The sequence below is a fragment of the Panthera tigris genome, chromosome B3 (assembly GCF_018350195.1).
Source record: "Panthera tigris isolate Pti1 chromosome B3, P.tigris_Pti1_mat1.1, whole genome shotgun sequence".
Classification (NCBI taxonomy): Eukaryota; Metazoa; Chordata; class Mammalia; order Carnivora; family Felidae; genus Panthera; species Panthera tigris.
This window is the reverse complement of record NC_056665.1, coordinates 55,058,308-55,076,147: the sequence shown is the minus strand read 5'-3', so window position 1 is coordinate 55,076,147 and position 17,840 is coordinate 55,058,308. Positions and strand designations below refer to the sequence as shown.

The following is a 17,840-nucleotide window of genomic DNA, read 5'->3' as shown; positions in this document are numbered from 1 at the left end:
CTACAGTAAACAATACTCATTTCGTATGTCTACATTTCAGAATGTTGGTTCAGTTCTTTGAAGTCAATTTACATATACTACAAACACACAAGAATCACCTTCTAAGAGTGGGTTGTTATGTTTAAAATATCAAAATCAAGCAAACAGAAATATCCTAAGTCCCTACAGTAGAAACATGCAAGCAATACTCAACACTCCTTTCCCTTGGCTCTTAAAATTATTTAAAAGCAACTTAGCTCAACTCTACCAGGGAGGGAAACTACTTACCTAGCCAAATTTCTTAAAGTGCTTTTTTTTTTTATAAATCTATTACTTCTACACTAAAACTCCTAGTTCTGGATTTCTTCTTACAATTCTTCAGTAAATTCTCTATGGTTACTATTTACCTCTTCCAGTGAAACCCAAATATAGCCCAGTGGTTGTGTGCAAAGGCTACCTAGTTTCATTTTTTTATTGCACCCCTTATAAGCTGTCTGATCTTGAACAAACTCTTTGACCTCTCTCTGCCTCTGTTCACTCGTCTGTAAAGTGGGTCATTATAGGACTTTCCTAATAAGGTTGTTGCAAATTGCCCACTTACAGTGTTCAGCACATTGCCTGGCACATTCTACATCACTACACATCACCCATTGCTACATCAGAGGGCTTCTTTGTGACTCTCCTTCTTTCTTGACCCTTTGAAGAGTCTAACAATTGTCAACCTATTTCTTGAACTTGATTTTAGTTTCTTTGGCTCAGGGTTTTCCTGGTTCTCTTCCTTCTCCGCAGTACCTCAGGTTTTCTCAGTACCTATCTTTTGTTCTCTTCTTCCCTAAGCCTATTCATCATTACCACGTCCCCATCTACAAATTCAGCTCTGTCCCTATCGTTCTTCTCTCATTATCATTACCTAGAGAAGTCTTATCCACTCACATGATTCACTGTGTTTAATATAAAAGCATTTAACAAGATTTTAAGTAGTCAGCATTCTAGTGCAAGATGGCAAGAGAAAATGTGATTCCACATAGTCTTGTTGGCAGTAACTGTGGCAACATACAACTAGCTTGTTTTGTCACTGCCAAAATAGGTACCAATCTCATTTCAATCATCTACGAAATGCTAACATACTGTACCACTGAGGGTAGGCAAGAAGATAAAGTTGACTAAGTTGCTCAATGCCCAAGTTTACTAAGACAGAAGGCAAAAATGAAGGGGAATGGTGCCGGAGGTTATCCAGAAAACCGTAAGTGTAAATTTATAGGGAAAAAAAGTAAAAGAAAGAACAATAAAAGAAACTTTTGGTACAAAAGAAAACACCAAGAGATGCAATCTTTGATGTAGACTGTAGTAGGAGGTGGCAAACTTAAGTGCCCCCAGGAGCTAAAAAGCAAACTGAATGAATGAAGTGAGCATGAGGCATTACAATAGGAAGTGGTAAAGACTGTGGCAAACTGGAAAATGTAACCACAGGTATTCACATTCAGTTTTTAAGAAGTATACATTGCAGGCCAAACAAGTCACAGGTCTTTACTTTCCCTTCTCTTAGTACAGAGAAACAGGCAACAGGATCATTGCCACTTGTGTGATGAAACTAACTAGCTAAGAAATTTAAAAAAAGAAGCACTATTTTACTGGCGAAAAGCTACAAGTGAGACAAATTTGCTTCATATTATGATGGCATTTGTTAAACGAATGTTATGATTTGCAATTCAAGCATGGATCCACTGCTTGTGATAGAGACACCATCACAAATCCAAACACTACATTCATGGATTATTAAGATTCACTTTTTGGCTCAAAGTGGTCCAGATCCTGCCAGTGTCCAGATCCTACCCCAAAGGGTATTCTATACTTGTATTGGCTCTCTGAGGTAGTTACAGATGTATAGAAGTTCCAATATCTGCCAGGGACAAAGCTACTTATTATGAGAAGTACTTGTAACTGACATTTGAGATGGTCCTTTCCGTGTGCAGTATATCATGAGAGGGAGTTGTTTATTTGGCTTATTGCCACCTGGTTTTAGTCAAAATATACCTTCTTTTCTGCATCCTTGCCAACTGAAAAATGACAGTCTTGTGTTCCTGAAAGATCATACTTCTGAAAGGCGGGGCCAAATTCAGTTAGTCCTCAACACTGTAAACTCTGGTTAAAATGATACCAGTGCAAAATATCCAGGACCATCCACAAGTAGGTAAACATCAATTATACTTCTAGGAGACATTTGTTCATATCTGATATGTTCTTATCTCCAGATTTCCTGGTGCTTTAAAATAAGTCTAGTTCAACATTTAATGGCCATGTACTCTGCATTAGGCATTGAGCTTGGTATGCGAATTAAAAAGTTGATGAAGCCATAGCTGCTGCTGAAGAGTTTATACCCTACTTGGGGAGAGAGACATGGAAACCCACTGTTTCCATATAATGTGTGCTATCAAAACAGGCGTGGAGAGTGTGCTAAGGGAGAGTACAGAAGGACCACTTGGCTTAGCCTCCTGGAAAGGAGAAAGGAGATTAGTAAAGACTTCCTGGAAGTTATTTTTAAAAATAAAAATCCATATCCCAATTAAAGCATAATGCAACTAGCCAAGGTAATTGAACAACTTAATAAGTCAGCCTAGGTAATAAACAACTTAATCAGTATACTAACCCAGCATCGGAAGTCACACTGAACACTTCCCCATGCTTCAGGATGGATTTATCCTGACTCAGTCCTACATTTTTGTTAATCATTGTTGAAATCACGACCATACATTTGAGGATAAAAGGATATATTGCCCCTAGTTCTTTAAAGAGGTAAGCAGATGTCTTCCATAAGAGCAGAAACAGGGAAGACTCTACAAGTAGAAATATAATTCCGGAATCAAAAAGATTCCCCTCTCCCACGTGCTCAGGGAAATTACACTCATGTTTCCCTTCTCCCATTGAAGGTCAGGACTGTATTCATGGGTACAAAAGGCAAAGGGTAACAATTAAAGAGAGTCTGTTTCCTCTGTAACCTCCACTACTGCACATGCCTGAAAATCTGCCATTTAAGGATTAGTTTTATGTAGATAATCACCACTGTGAAGACTTGATGGGACCAAAATATATTTACATCTTAGTACAAATTTCAGGATAGCCTTATCGCGAAAGGAACAATTAAAGAAACTCCAGACTTGGAGAAATCCCTGAGTAATATGGCAGTTTTGGTTAGAATAGTAACTCAACACATTCACTTCATTTCTTAACGTTGGTAAAATGTGAAGTCTTTGCAGTTTTCCAAAGAAGACATCCAGATGGCCAACAGACACATGAAAAGATGCTCCACGTCACTCACCATCAGGGAAATACAAATCAAAGCCACATTGACATATCATCTCACACCTGCCAGAATGGCTAATACAACAAACAGCAGGTGTTGAGGAGGATGCAAAGAAAGGGGAACCCTCTTGCACTGTTGGTGGGAATGCAAACTGGTGCAGCCACTCTGGAGAACAGTATAGAGGTTCCTCAAAAAATTGAAAATAGAACTATCGTGTGACCCAGCAATAGCACTACTGTGAATTTATCCAGAGGATAGAGGAGTGCTGATTCATAGGGGCACATGTACCCCAATGTTTATAGCAGCACTTTCAATAATAGCCCAATTATGGAAAGAGCCTAAATGTTCATCAACTGATGAATCGATAAAGAAGATGTGTTTTATATATACAATGGAATACTACTTGGCAATGACAAAGAATGAAATCCTGCCATTTGCAGCAACATGGATGGAACTGGAGAGTATTATGTTCAGTGAAGTAAGTCAGTCAGAGAAAGATAAATATCATGTTTTCACTCATATATGGAACTCGAGAAACTTAACAGAAGACCATGGGAGAAGAGAAGGGAGAAAAAAAAAAGTTACAGAGAGGGAGGGAGGCAAACCATAAGAGACTGTTAAATACAGAGAATAAACTGAGGGTTGATGGGGTGAGGTGGGGGGGCAGGGGAGAAGGGAAAATGGGTGATGGGCATTGAGGAGGGCACTTGTTGGGATGAGCACTGGGTGTTGTATGTAAGCTATGAATCACGGGAACCTACCCCCAAAACCAAGAGCACACTGTATACACTGTATGTTAGCCAACTTGAAAATAAATTATATTTTTAAAAAATAATAAAAATAAAATAAAAAAATTTTAAAAAGGTGAAGTCTTTGAAGAAATAACTGTGGAATGGTTAAATATCATGCCCCCTTTATTTTAGACTGTTTTATCATCAATGCCTGCACTCTGGGTATCAATATTTTTTGCAGCAAATTATTAATCACGCTCTTAGAGGTAAAATGTCCTTTAACTTCCTCCTATTTGTGATTTTTCTAAAACAAATTAAATGTAGTACTATCATCTGAGGAATTATTTTCACACAACACTTTCCATGTTACACACTAACAATTTTAACCTCAACAATTTAAACTCCACATCATCTTCCATAAGGCCATGGAATGATACTACCTAATTGAAAGGGGTATCTTTGTTATTCTGAATACTGAATATCTCCAAGTCAATAAAAATACTTCAAGTTGTGAAGAGAAACGGTTTTAAAGGGGGCCTCCCAATTATGCCAAATGCAATTTAAAGGCCAAGAGTTCACAGTGCATTACTCATCAATACCATGTCGTGGTACTGAACTAAGATACAATATAATTTATCCAGTAATAATAGTAATTGACCTAGAGTTACTTGCTAAAATAGGTATTGTTGCTTTATCAGCAAATAACTGAATTTAGGTGAACTTGCAAAAATAGAAACAGAAAATAATTTCTCACATACCAATCTCTGCTCTTTGTTCTTATACACTATATATTCAACATCTGCTACTGAATCTTTACTTTCCAACACAGAATAAAAAAAATCTTTATACAACTTTGGATAAAAGTGATGATTGCTGTTTAAAAAGTTCATTAGTATTTTATTTTATTTTATTTATTTATTTTTTTTTAACTGTCAGTCCCGTTTATTGCAATTTGTCTACAGTGCACATTTTTGTGGAAAGAGCCCAAAGATAGTTGCCTGATGTTAACACAATTTCTGCTGTACTGAGTTCTGGTTTATGCGTTTACTTTAATTTAAATGGTTGGAATAGGTGCTGCCAAAAATTGTTCTATTTTATACACAAAATGCAGTTATTAGACTTCTAATGCCATGAAATAAGTTCATTAGTATTTTAAATGAGTATTTTCATGAATATTTTTTGCAACGTTGTATGAAATAAACCTCCCAAACCTTCACCACAAAACTAGGAACGATGAGAAAATGGCTATGAATGTAGAGGTAAGACAATCAAAGCCAAAGTTCAGGGGGCTGGGGGAAAAAAAATCAAGAATATTACACATCTAAATATATCTCGATATTAAATTTGCATTTATAGGTAGGCAAATCAAGTAGAACACTTCTTTTAATTAGGAGCAGCAGTAAGCATAACACTTAAACAGAAAACCCACATTCAGATTAAAGCATATCATTACGTGTGTGAACGTAGGCACATCCTTGACCTCCCTGAGCCTTGGTGTTTCCCTATGAAAAGTGAGGACTGCTACACACACATCAGTGGGCTGTACTGAGTATGGATATACCACAGTATGTGAAAGCCCAGTTCCTCGGCAATAGATGTTTCTAGTGAATTTTGGATGCTACGCTATGTGCCACTACAGTCCCCAGTAGGTTCTAACAGATCTTTAAGAGTATTTTTCTTCATTCTAAGTTTTTTCCTTTCCATACAGATGTTTTATGTGGAGTCGCTTCTCTAATTTACTAGGATAACAACGAGCTCAATGCTAATTCTTATGGAAAATTCTCCCCTTTTTACCTTGACGCCAACTGCTACTTATGCATATGCTCACTAGTGAGTCCTGCAGGCCACTGACAAGATTATTGAATGACATGCATAGAATTAGAGCCACTGCCTTGTCATCATAGGGACCTTCCCAGTGACAGTTCAGAAACCCCCTTAGAGCTCAGCAAAATTCATGAAGCAGCTGTATAAAGCCAATGTGTGCTTGAAGTCAATAACAGTGTTAGCTACCAGAACAGATTTATACAAATTTGTTGAAAAAAAAATACCTCTTTCACACTGGGGTCCAGTAAAGCCGTAAGTGCAGGCACATCGATTTGGGGCCACACACCTGCCTCCATTGAGACAGCCACTTTCACAGACAGCTGTAAGATAAGGAGAGAGAAGCCGAGAGCATTACCTGAAAGTAGGTGCTAGTCAAGTAATAACATCCCCTGAAAGGACAATAATAAAAACAAAAAAAAGACAAAAAACAAAAACTAAATAAACATCCCGGGATTCATTTTAAACAGTTACTCTACGGTTCCAACTCTGTATGTGTTTCTCAGTTATCTCAGGCTAAACTGCCAGGAATAGGTGGGTTTGTACCTGTGTTAATGCTGACGGTTTCATTCTGGGAAGTATCTGAGCAATGCTTTTGGTTCTGCCTCTAAAATGGTGGTTTACAAGAGATGTTTCTGGATGAGAACTGCATTGTAGCAAGCTGACTCTTTTGCTTATGATTTTGTGCTTAATTTCCAAAGGGTACCCATGAGGGAAAACATTGGCCTCTGTCACCATTACAGAAATGCAGCATGTTAAATCACACAATTAACTGCGCTCAACAAAACGTTAATTCTGACCATATTTATGCACCATAATGAAGACCCAACTGACTGTTATAACAGAATCCATTGATGAGATAAGTCCAGTGACGCTGGAGGGAGGGACATTTTACTTGCCAGAAAAGGCATTAAAGTAAGAACTGAAAGCTCGTGCCCTGAACAACGTTTCTCTGTACAGTATCTTGCAACTCTTTCACGCATGGCCTCTTTCTAGGCATCTTTATCCACAGGTGGTAGGCTCTTCTGAGCCAAATTGGCCAGTACCACCCACTCTTCAAAGCCCAGCTCAAATCTCATTCCTCCATGAGGCTTCCCTAACTACCTCCTTTCGAATTAATTCCTACTTCATGTATTTCCTGCACGATATGTCTATATCCTTGTGGAAGTCATCAAGTTGAGCCACTCAGATCTCGCTCCAAGAAATCCTACTGTACGTTGCTTAACTAGCTGACCGCCTCCAGCTGCCCCACCTTCAGATCTGCTTCATGTTCACATAAGGGACACATATATCCTGGCTGCTATCACCCAATGACCAAACTCAGTGGGGTCCAAAGACAGGGCATTTCTGCCAATCGTGGAACTCTCCTGATGGACAATCTTTGCTTTGGACTCCCATCAGCCTGGCCCAGGCTTCCTGGAGCTGCATTATAGTCTGAGGCACTTTCTACACAATCCCACTCCCCTTGCACAAGGGTCATACCTGCATCATGGTCTGAAGGCCTTCTCCTCCTACTCTAGCTTTCTCCCCCTCTTTATTCTTTACAGCCTTTTTCCACAATAACTCCCTTGTCTATCCAATTCTGTCCTGGCATCCACTTGAGATCAGAGGACATGAACTGACACAACCCCTTATGGCCAAAATTACGGCAAGAGTTCATTTCCCATCATAAAATTAGATTTGGCTCTTAATTTACAATCAGGGCAGAAAGAAAAGATTTTAAGCAGAAAAGAAATTTGGGGGTGGCCTCAGCCAACCATCTCACTTTACAGATTAGGTAAGTGAGGTCTAGGAAAGGTTTTCTAATTCTGCACGTGTTCCCTGAGAGCCTGTTGTGTGCTAGACTTTGATGCTCATGAGGCAGTTTAGTCCAAAGGGAGCAGGAAGACTCAGCAGGTCTTCGTGATTCCCTTTCCAAAACTGCCTTCAACAGCACCCCCATCACGCCATCTCTCTAGCCACAGCCTTGGTACTAATCTTCCCGCTTCTGGTTTCTTTCCCCGGCAGTTAATCTCTACACTGTGGCCACAGTGACCTTTCTCATTGTAAACCATTTATGTGATATATATGAGGCCAGCATTTCATAGCATTAAATGCATGGGCCATGAAGTCAGACTGCTTGGGTTCAAGTCCCAACTCTGCCACTTCCTCCTCATATAACTTTAAACAAGTTACTGGTGTCTCTGTGCCCCAGTTTCCTCATCTTTTAGAGGCAACAGAGGTCTCTAATTCAGGAGGCCGCTGCTTTATCCAATGAGTTAATACATGCGAAGAGTTTGAAAATTTGCCTAGCACATGGTAAACACAGAGCAAATAATCCAACAGATGAATGTTCTTGGTTGTTGCTATCTCACTCTTCTCCCCTGGTTCTATTTTGGATGAAGATATGGTATGTGTAAAAGCACTCAAACCCTGGCTCATGACTTTCATTTTATCTCCCTTCCCATCACCTCCGTCAGCACTTAAGCTCTAGCAAGACCAAAACACGTGCTGTGTCTGACATCTCACACTATGTCACATTCTCAGGCTTTGGCCCATGCTGTGCCAGCTGCATAGAAGGCCCATCTCCCATTATCTGACAAGAGAACTCCACCTCATCCCTCGAGACTCATCACAAGGGTTTCCCCACACTGGGGAAGTCATCCTGTGTTTCCTCTCTCCATGCTACTGTTATGGACTACACAAAACTCAATCATTATTCTTACCACACTGTGGTGCATAGATAGTCACAATGTTGCTTTATTTATAATAGCATTATTCGTCACAGCAAGTATGTATACAATGACAAAACTGGAAACAATATGAATAAATGCTCATCATTAAATATTCATTAAATAAATAGCAAATGTCTATATAATGGGGTATTTTGCAACCATTAAAACATTTTAAAATGTTTAATAACATGGAACATACTTCTAATAAAATACTAAGTGAAAAAGTAGTCTGAAAATTATGCATACAGTAGATCTCATGAACTAAATATGCACTAAAAGACTAAAACGTAATATCTGGAATGATGACATTACAGAGAATTTTATTATTTTGTATTTTTAAGCTTTTCCAAATTCTCTGCAGGGTACGTATATTCATCTCAGTGTAATAAAAAATAAGCTTTCTTAAAAGTAATTTTTATCTTCCACAAAGTACAAGGACTGATTGACTGTAGACACACACAACAGTGTTCATGAACGAACCAACAAGCTGAACATCATGTGCTAAGTATTATAGTAGCAGAATCTACACTGGGAAACTAGAGATGCAGATACCATTAATCAAGAGAAAGGACATGTTCTGGGGAGAAAGATGAGGTTGAGTTTTGAAATACTTTTAAGATGCTTCTTGAAAATCGAGGTGGAAATGTTCAGTGATCAAACAGAAGATATACATCTGGAACAAACAAGAATTCTGCACCTTGGGTGCTGATTCTACATTAAAGGGATGAGGTAAATGGGATGCTGAAGGTAAATGAGAAGAAATTAAGTCAAACCGGCATTCCCAAAATTCCAATCAGAATTTTGGTGCAAAGTGCACTAGGTAAGTGATCTGATCATATCTAAGACTCACTGGACATCTATAAAAGTGCCACATCCCAGGTAATCCAAATCCATTAGCACTTATCCCTGTAGTCTTTTTATCTACATATCTGTCTACACATTTGTCTACATAGTTTAGCATCTAGGGCTCACTTCGGCAGCACATATACATAGTTTAGCATCTAGAATACTTATAAGGTTTACTTACGTTGTCCGCAGTGAGTCCCTATGTATCCTTTCTGGCACAGACAGTGATCATCGCTACAGCTACCTCCATTCATACAGCGAATATTACAGTGTTGGACTTGAAAAGGAAAAAAAAAAAAGAAAGATTTACTTTTTGCAGTTTAAGTACGTATATTGCAACACTTCACAGGAATTGAATTGTAGTCATTTGGAGAGAAAATAAAATGGTTTATCAAGATTCACATATTTGTGCAGAAATAACCTAATTGACAACATTAAGCATGCTATTTTGTGTGTGTATAAAATCAGTTACAATGCAATTGTTTCTTTGATATTTACTTTAATAATGCTAAATGACTCCCCTAATTTAGCAGGACTTCCCACTCAGTGTCATTTCTGTAATTTCTATCAAGAAAATAGTGCCTTGAGTAACTCTAGGAGAGAAGATTGTAGTGATTACAAAGGCAATAATTTTCCTGTTCAAAGATTTAGAGTCCCACTGTAGGTGGCCAGGAAAATTGTCTGAATGACAAATTCGAAGGAATCTTGTTAAAAGAAGCTTTGAAGAAAAAACTACATACAACAGCATTTAATAACAAGGCTTCCTGATAATGGAGGCTGGCCTTGGCTCAGAAAGAACTGCTTGTTTAAACTGTAACTTTAAACTAAATAAGACCCACAATGTCTGAAATCCACTCTTCCTCACATTATCACCTACAGAAGTATGACTTCAGGGTTCAGGGCAGAAGGACCATGGGTAGCAGCCTTGGATGTGAGAAGAAACACTAGAAGAAACTGAAGCGAAAGACACGTGTGAGGGAAAATGACAGTGTGGCGAGTGCTCTCCTCTCTCTAGTGTTTAGGCTGACTCCAGTTAGTCCTCTGCAAACAGTATCTACTCTACTTGGAGAAGACTAAAGGCTTGATTGAATGCGTCGTTAATCCTTGTTGACACATCCCTATACAAGGAGGCCAGGATTGGGGACTGGAACTTCAGCTTACTCCACCTTGCCCTCCAAGCTGTGGGAGAAAATTCCCACAGAAAAACGCTCCATAATTTTACATAGGGAGAAGAGAACCCATCCTTCCATCAAAGAGCAGAAACCAGATGCTCAGCCTTGCTCTTATGCTCAGTTTTCCTGGAGTATAGGGGCCAAATCTGCTATGAGTAGAGAGAAGACGCCTCCCAGCAGCCAGCTTCCTTGGTAGCCCTTGTTAGGATTCTCATTGCTGTATCCAAGAGTGGCTATGGACTTCAGGGGAAAGGGCCATTTTCATAAGTAGCTAAACAAATCTCAGCATGACAATGGGGAAAAAGATGTCAGAACTGAATACTTACTGTGCCCTCACAGAGGACCAAAGAGTTAATGAAGTCAAGTTGAAAGTGATACACCTTCTCAAGAACATGTCACACACTTAACTGAAGCACCATCAAAGGTTCCCTATGTCTAGTGTGCTAAGAACTTCCTCAGTCTCTCAGCATTCAAGGTCCTCTTCAGCATAGCCATGAGCCTTCTAGGGCTTCTCTGAATACTCTTAGCATGTCCTATGACTCAGACCCTGATCCACTTATCATTCATTCATTCACTCAAATATTTCTCAGTGCACTCTATATGCCATACAAAATGTCAAATGCATTGTTCTAGTCTGTTGGTGGAATATCCTCCTTAACCTGTCTCATTGTCTCTTTGCCCCAATCCTTAATCCTCAACATACAACTCACACAGCTCTTACCAAATACTGAAACCCTACCTATGTCTAAGACCCACTGTAAATGTATCTTCTTTTCTTTGATCTTTTCTGATTTTCTGTTCTCTCCTCCTTCTCCCACTTGATAGGAGCCCTTTTTCTCTGACTCCAGAGTACTTTATGCTTCTCTTCTGAAATGTATATTATATAACCTAATCTATTTAAAAATTGTTTTCTCCTATCCCCAACCCATTTGTCTAAAAGCTTCTTTAGAGTGGGAAACACCATGCTTATTAATTATACGATTTATATGCCTAGAGTAGTATCTTGCTTACTCGTAGGTGTGATATAAAACTTTACCAAGGTAATTTTCATTTACGTAACTCATACCACCTGATAATGACATTAAAAGCTATTCCTAAAAACTAAGACTGAGAAGTTGTCCATTATGTCCCAAGCTATTGTACAGCCCTAAGGTAGGTTGCTATTAAAAATACTTTATCTTCATTTCCCCATGTATAAAAGCAGAAATAACTCCTGTGTTGGGGCATTGTTATAGAAGTCAAGCAACCCAGGAAACTGATTAAAACAGTTATTTTAGGCTTCTATGATTCTATTAAAATGTCTCAGGCAAAATGCTTTTGAATTAAAGAACTATCTACAAATATACAGAAGGAAAGATTTGGTGAAAATTTGGATAACATTCTAAGTAGGTCAGGAAAAGGTGTATAGTTGCTTTAAAAATTGAAGTTAAACTTAGTTTCATCCTATCTTAGAAAAACAGTGAGGATTGGGAAAAGCACAGGAAATGATGTCATTTGTCAAGCAGCATAGGAACTCAACCCACAAACTGATTTCAATTAAAGTGGTTCATGCCAAGAGCTAATTTCCATTCCCACATGAGCAACAAAGCCATTTAGCTACTTTGAGATAAAAAGCTAAAGTAGTTCAAATAGTGACTTTACATTATTCAAATTGAAAAATAGAATGAATTCTTTCAGGAAAAACGATAAGTTTACAGTTAAATGCAATGTAATAAAAATCTCCGATAGGCTTTTATATTTTTTCTACTGTCTTTCAGGTAAACCTTTTCCAACATACGATATTATGTCTCCTTTAAAAAATAAAACCCCTTGGCCAGACTTGTGAAATAGTAAGGCATAGTTAGTCCAGTGGTCCCAATAAACCAAGGAACTATGAATCTTTGGGCAGGGGGAACAAGCTTATGAAAAGATAATTGGATCTTCACCATCTGCTTTGCCACAAACATGTTTACCAAAGGAATTTCAGATTCTTTGTGAGTCTTAGATCTTCAGTGGAAAAGCATATTTCTTTAAAAGTGAGAGCAATCATTCAGGATTTCTGTGGGGAAATAAAGGATCTAGATACTCAGCTTCCCTACAGCAGGAACAATTTAGGGAGTATATATACACGAATTAATTTTATTTTTTATTGCCACTGATGCATATTCTAAGTTTATACTGGTTTGAACAAGCATCCCATATGTCTGGCAATTATGAGACCAAGTTTTATATCTCTAGAAAAAGCCAGGGTTCCACATAAATCCATAAGGATGTTTTCAAATATTACATGCTTTAAATACCTCAAGTCAGAATATATTCCTACACTCAATCTGTGTGAAGATTTTACCAGAAACTGAAAATACTACGGAGTTCAAGTGTCAGTGTCCAAGCTGCCATATGCAGTTAACCCTCAGAGCCGTAAGACGCAATGAGGACTTCCCATTGAAAATGAGCAGACAAGGGGCACCTGGGTAGCTCAGGTGATTAAGGGTCTGACTCTTGGTTTTGGGTCAGGTCACAGTCTCATGGTTCCTGAAACTGAGCCTCACATCGGGCTCTGTGCTGACAGTGTGGAACCGGCTTGGGATTCTCTCTCTCCCTTGCCACTTGTGCTCACTCTCAGGTGTGTGCTCTCTCTAAAAATAAGTAAATAGACTCTTTTAAAAAAGAGAAAATGAGCAGACTGCCTCAAAGAGTTTCAGTTAAGGCTCAACATCCTAGAGCTAACAGAAAATGTTGACATTTACCTGCAGCTATATAGTATCCTAAATAAATTTTATGTTTTTTCCAGATTCAATCATTTTGGTCATTCAATAAATACTTGCCGAATGCCTTCTACCTGCCAGGCATCAAGAAGAATTGAAGAAACTCCTTTTAGGGGATAGCCCAGTACAAATCAGCTCATGAAATAACCAACCAGAAGAGAACAATTTGAGCATGCTATGGGAATGACAGATGCAGGACTGAGGTGACCATTTTCTTTGGGAAGCATTAGTTGGGAATGAAGCTACAGGCCTGCCATTGTCTTGGCAGGTACAGAGGCAGAAAGAACACGGAGGGCAATCTGCAAATAAGCATCTATATGGCAGGTATGTGACTTTAATTTAGGTACTAGGAAAAGCACAGGCAGACAAATTAGAGAGCAAGACTAACTCCTGGACTTTCCACCTCAGACAGGTCCACAGGGGCAGCCAGAATCAAGGCAGGACAAAAATAATTTTCATTCAGAGAGATATCAGTATTGACATTTTTCCTTAAGTGCATAAATGTCCTGTGGTACCTAAAGACATACCACTCAGAAGAGCAACTTCACCAAGGTATCTAAAACAAGAGCGAAAACAAAACAAAACAGAACAAAACAAAGCAACCCTAGCAGAGCTGGGAAAAGTTCAGAGAAAGACAGGTTAAATAATAGTAGTGATAAAGACTACTAGAAAGACAGACTAGAAAGCAAAGGACTCAACTATTTCTAAAGTCTGAGCGGGTTTCACACACTCCTCTCCTCCCTGTTCGTATAAATTCCTCACTTCCCTGAAAAACCTTTCCAAGGGTCACTTCTAGATTAGCTATAGCACTACCTTCCTATCCTGAGTGTCCTCACACTTTTCAGCACGTGGTTGGCTCATATCTGCTCAAACTTGCTAACACACTGCTCTAGAATTGTTTCCCTGGCTTTCTTCTACCCTTAGAGCTTGGATTTCTGTTGGGAACACAAGCAGCCCTAAATTGAAGTAAATTGAAAATGATAAAAAAATTTTCAAGGTATAAGGGGTTCCACATAAGAAAGATATCAATACTCTCCAAACTGACTTATAGGCTTACTATAATTTTTATCAAAATCCTAGAAAAATTTTTTTGTAGGTATAGACAAGATTAACCTAAAATTTATATGGAAAGGCAAAGGAATTAGAATAGCTAAAATGATTTTGAAAAAGGAAAATAAAGTGAAAGGAATTAGTCTACTCCATTTTCAAGACTTTTCACATAGCTGTAGTAATCAAGACTGTATGGTATTGGAGAAGGGATAGATATATGGATAAATAGAATAAAACAAAGACCCAGATATAGACCTACACAAATTTGATTTTTGACAAAGGTGCAAAAGTAATTAAATGGGTGAAGGATAGTCTTTTCAAAAACAGATGGCACTGCAGCAACTGGACATCTCTAGGTATCGAAGGAACCTAGACTTCAACTTCACTCCCCATTAGAAAAGTATCTCGGGGAGCTTGGGTGGCTCGGTCAGTTAGGCGCCCGACTCTTGATCTCAGCTCAGATCTTGATTTCACGGTTGGGAGTTCAAGCCCCGCACTGGGCTCCATACTGGACTAGAAAAGGGCAACATGAGGCATCCTTGCACTAATAGATCTCTTCCGTGTCTTGACTGTATCAATGACAGTATCCTGGCCATGATATCATATTATAGTTTCACAGGATGTTAACATTGGGAAGACTGGATGAAGGGTAACCAGGGTATCTCCATATTATTTCTTATAACTGAATATGAATCTATACCTCAAAAAAAGGAGTTTCGTTTTTAAAATCCTTTTTAAAAGCATAAATAATAAAACAGGAGGAGTATAAAAGTGATCTCCAAATTCTTAAATATAAAAATCAGGTAACAACTTTTATAATAAGATACGTTATTGAAGAAGATAATAATCTATTTTATATTATTCATATTTTCAAGTTTTTTTATTTTTTTAAATAATCTCTACACCCCATGTAGGGCTCAAACTCACAAACCTGAGATCAAGAGACACATGCGCTACAAACTGAGCCAGCCAGGTGTCCCTATATTATATACATTTAAAGAAGAGCTTGAGGGACGCCTGGGTGGCTCAGTCAGTTAAGCGTCTGACCCTTGATTTTGGCTCAGGTCATGATCTCATGATCTCATGAGATCGAACCCCACGTGGGGCTCCCACACTGAACGTGGAGCCTGCTTAGGATTCTCTGTCTTTCTCTCTCTCTCTCTCTCTCTCTCTCTGCCCCTCTTCCCCTTGTGCTCTGGCTCTCTCACTCTCCTAAAAATAAGTAAGCATTAAAAAGAAAAAGAAGAGTTTGAATAAATTCATGCTCAGTCCACCATGACCTAATTATGAGAATTAGGATAGCTCAGGGTCCATCGTCAGCCTCAGAAACTGATGGAGTCAAGAACAGTACCAATAGAACTGGAATTGAAGTCCAGAAAACCCATTTTTTTGGACTCTGGCTGGCCAATCTTCTCTTTTTCCCTGGTGCCCTATGGCCAGTGGCAAAAGTTCCAATAGATTAAGGGAAGCCCTGTCTTCCTAGTGCCCAAAGGAATTTCTGGCTGGCAGTTTGGACCTTCTGGAAATGCAGTCTCTCCTTCAGGCCACTAAGAGATCATTTCCTATTCTCAGAGTCCCAGCACACTCAAGTAGAAAACAACCTGAAAGAACAACACTCCTTTCATTTTCAAATGAGAAAATTAAAGCCTCAGTGCCCCACAACTTTCCCAGCCTCCTTGACCCATATCACATAACAAGTATAAAATTTCTCACAGGAAATATTGGTGAAATAAATGGTCTAAGTTTGCCCCTTTGGGAATACAAACATTTCTCTCTGTCGAGTTATCCTTCTACTAGTAGGAAAGTTAGTAAAGTGATTTCTCCACATTTATTGTCAAACACACTGCGGCCAAGAAGTTCTATAGGATAGCACAGATATTCCCTAGAATATCACTTCAAAAGATCAGAAATGAATTCTGAGTATCTCAGCTACCCTTCATTTAAAACATTCTGCATGTTTAATTTTGCAAGATATTTAGACAATATTAGCATAGGTAGAGTCCAAGCCAATGATTTAAAGCTCCAAATATCTTGATGAAACCAGACTGTCCTCCTCATACCACTCTGATCCGCAATCTACTCAGGGATTTTGTGCAATGTGCAGGTACCATAGGTGGACCTAAACTTCTTCAAAGAGTACTACCCACAAGTCTTGGACTCCAGTCTCTCACCTAAATCTGGCCCACAGGACCTATCACTATACTTCTCCTATCTTGAGGCTAGCTTGAAATCTACTACGACCAACTTGTCAACATCCTATCTCTGTATCTCATGATTTTTATTTGACAGAGAAATTATTAGCAGCTCACACGATCATGCTGAAGACCTTTCCAACTGGATACCTAGTTTTGTCATCCAGCTATATTTTCTCTCTGCCAGAGAGGTACACTGTTGGTGGTTGGTTCCACGGCCCATCTGAGCAACTGGGTCTGTTCCCAACTTGATATCTAGACTCCTTCCTCATCCCTTAGGCAATTCTCTGTGGCAGCCTGATAGAGATCAGGATGTCCAACACGTTCCTGTAAATGCCACCAGTTGACTTGTCTACCTCTCTGTATTTCCTTCAGCTCAGGTGCCCTTGATTTGTAGAATGAATTTGCTATTGCTTGGAAGATGCACATTCAAAACTAACCTGAGATCAAATAAGAATATGCTGTTCTCAATGCAATAAGCAAATAACTCCCAGCCCATGGGAAGTTTCTATCCCAATCTGCAACTGGCTATCTTTAGTAGTAGGCTGTCTTTGTTTATGCTCCACCAGAAGCAAATTCTAAAACAATAATTTAAATGCACGTAGTCTGTTTTATAAGTAATATCAGGAAACACTGGTAGGGAAGTAGGGAAGTGAGACAATGAAAAGAAGGAAGCTAATAAATACATGATGGAGCCTATTACCACTGTGGGCAGGTGGGGCTTAATCCACTAGGGAACTCTAAGAGACAGTGGAGAACACACTTCATAGTTCTGCAAATTGAGAGGCAAGGAATCTGGGGCACTTATCCAACACTCTCCGTCTGTCACTGGCTAACAATTGCTTCTAAGGCCACTAACCCTCTGGCACTTCCAGCATGCCCTGCATGTGGACCTGGTATGCTCCCTGCCAGAAAATTTTACAGAGCTATAAGGTAGAGTTACCTGTGCTCATCCATAAATGCAAAGATATGTGAGTGGGCACCAAGAATGTCTATTAGGACTACCTGCCCTACCCTGTTAATTGGCTCATGAAAGCCAGGGCTAAAATTAGGAGTCTTAATAGGTAATGAACCTTGACCACACTAAAGTCTCTACTTGCAATAAACAAAAGAGAATGCTCTTATTCCACAATACTTTTTCCTGAAAACCTTGTCAAAAACAGAACACACTGTAAGGGGAATGAATTTTCTAAGGAAAAATAGGAAATGGGAAAGAAACCCAAGTTTTTTGCTTTGATGATGGTCAAGGTGTTGAGGGGCTGTTTATAAAGGCATAAACTTAAACCTTTT

General features: G+C 39.0%; 1 protein-coding gene across 1 annotated transcript in view; it reads right to left on the bottom strand.

The window, feature by feature from the left end:
* Positions 1–17,840, bottom strand: part of FBN1 (fibrillin 1) — a 233,148-nt gene that overhangs the window by 184,442 nt on the left and 30,866 nt on the right. Inside the window, exons 4-5 of the mRNA XM_042988929.1 lie at positions 9,574–9,669; positions 6,060–6,155 (exon numbers count right to left, since the gene is read on the bottom strand). Of these exons, the coding sequence (XP_042844863.1) occupies positions 6,060–6,155; positions 9,574–9,669 (192 nt within the window). The remainder of the gene's footprint in view (positions 1–6,059; positions 6,156–9,573; positions 9,670–17,840) is intronic.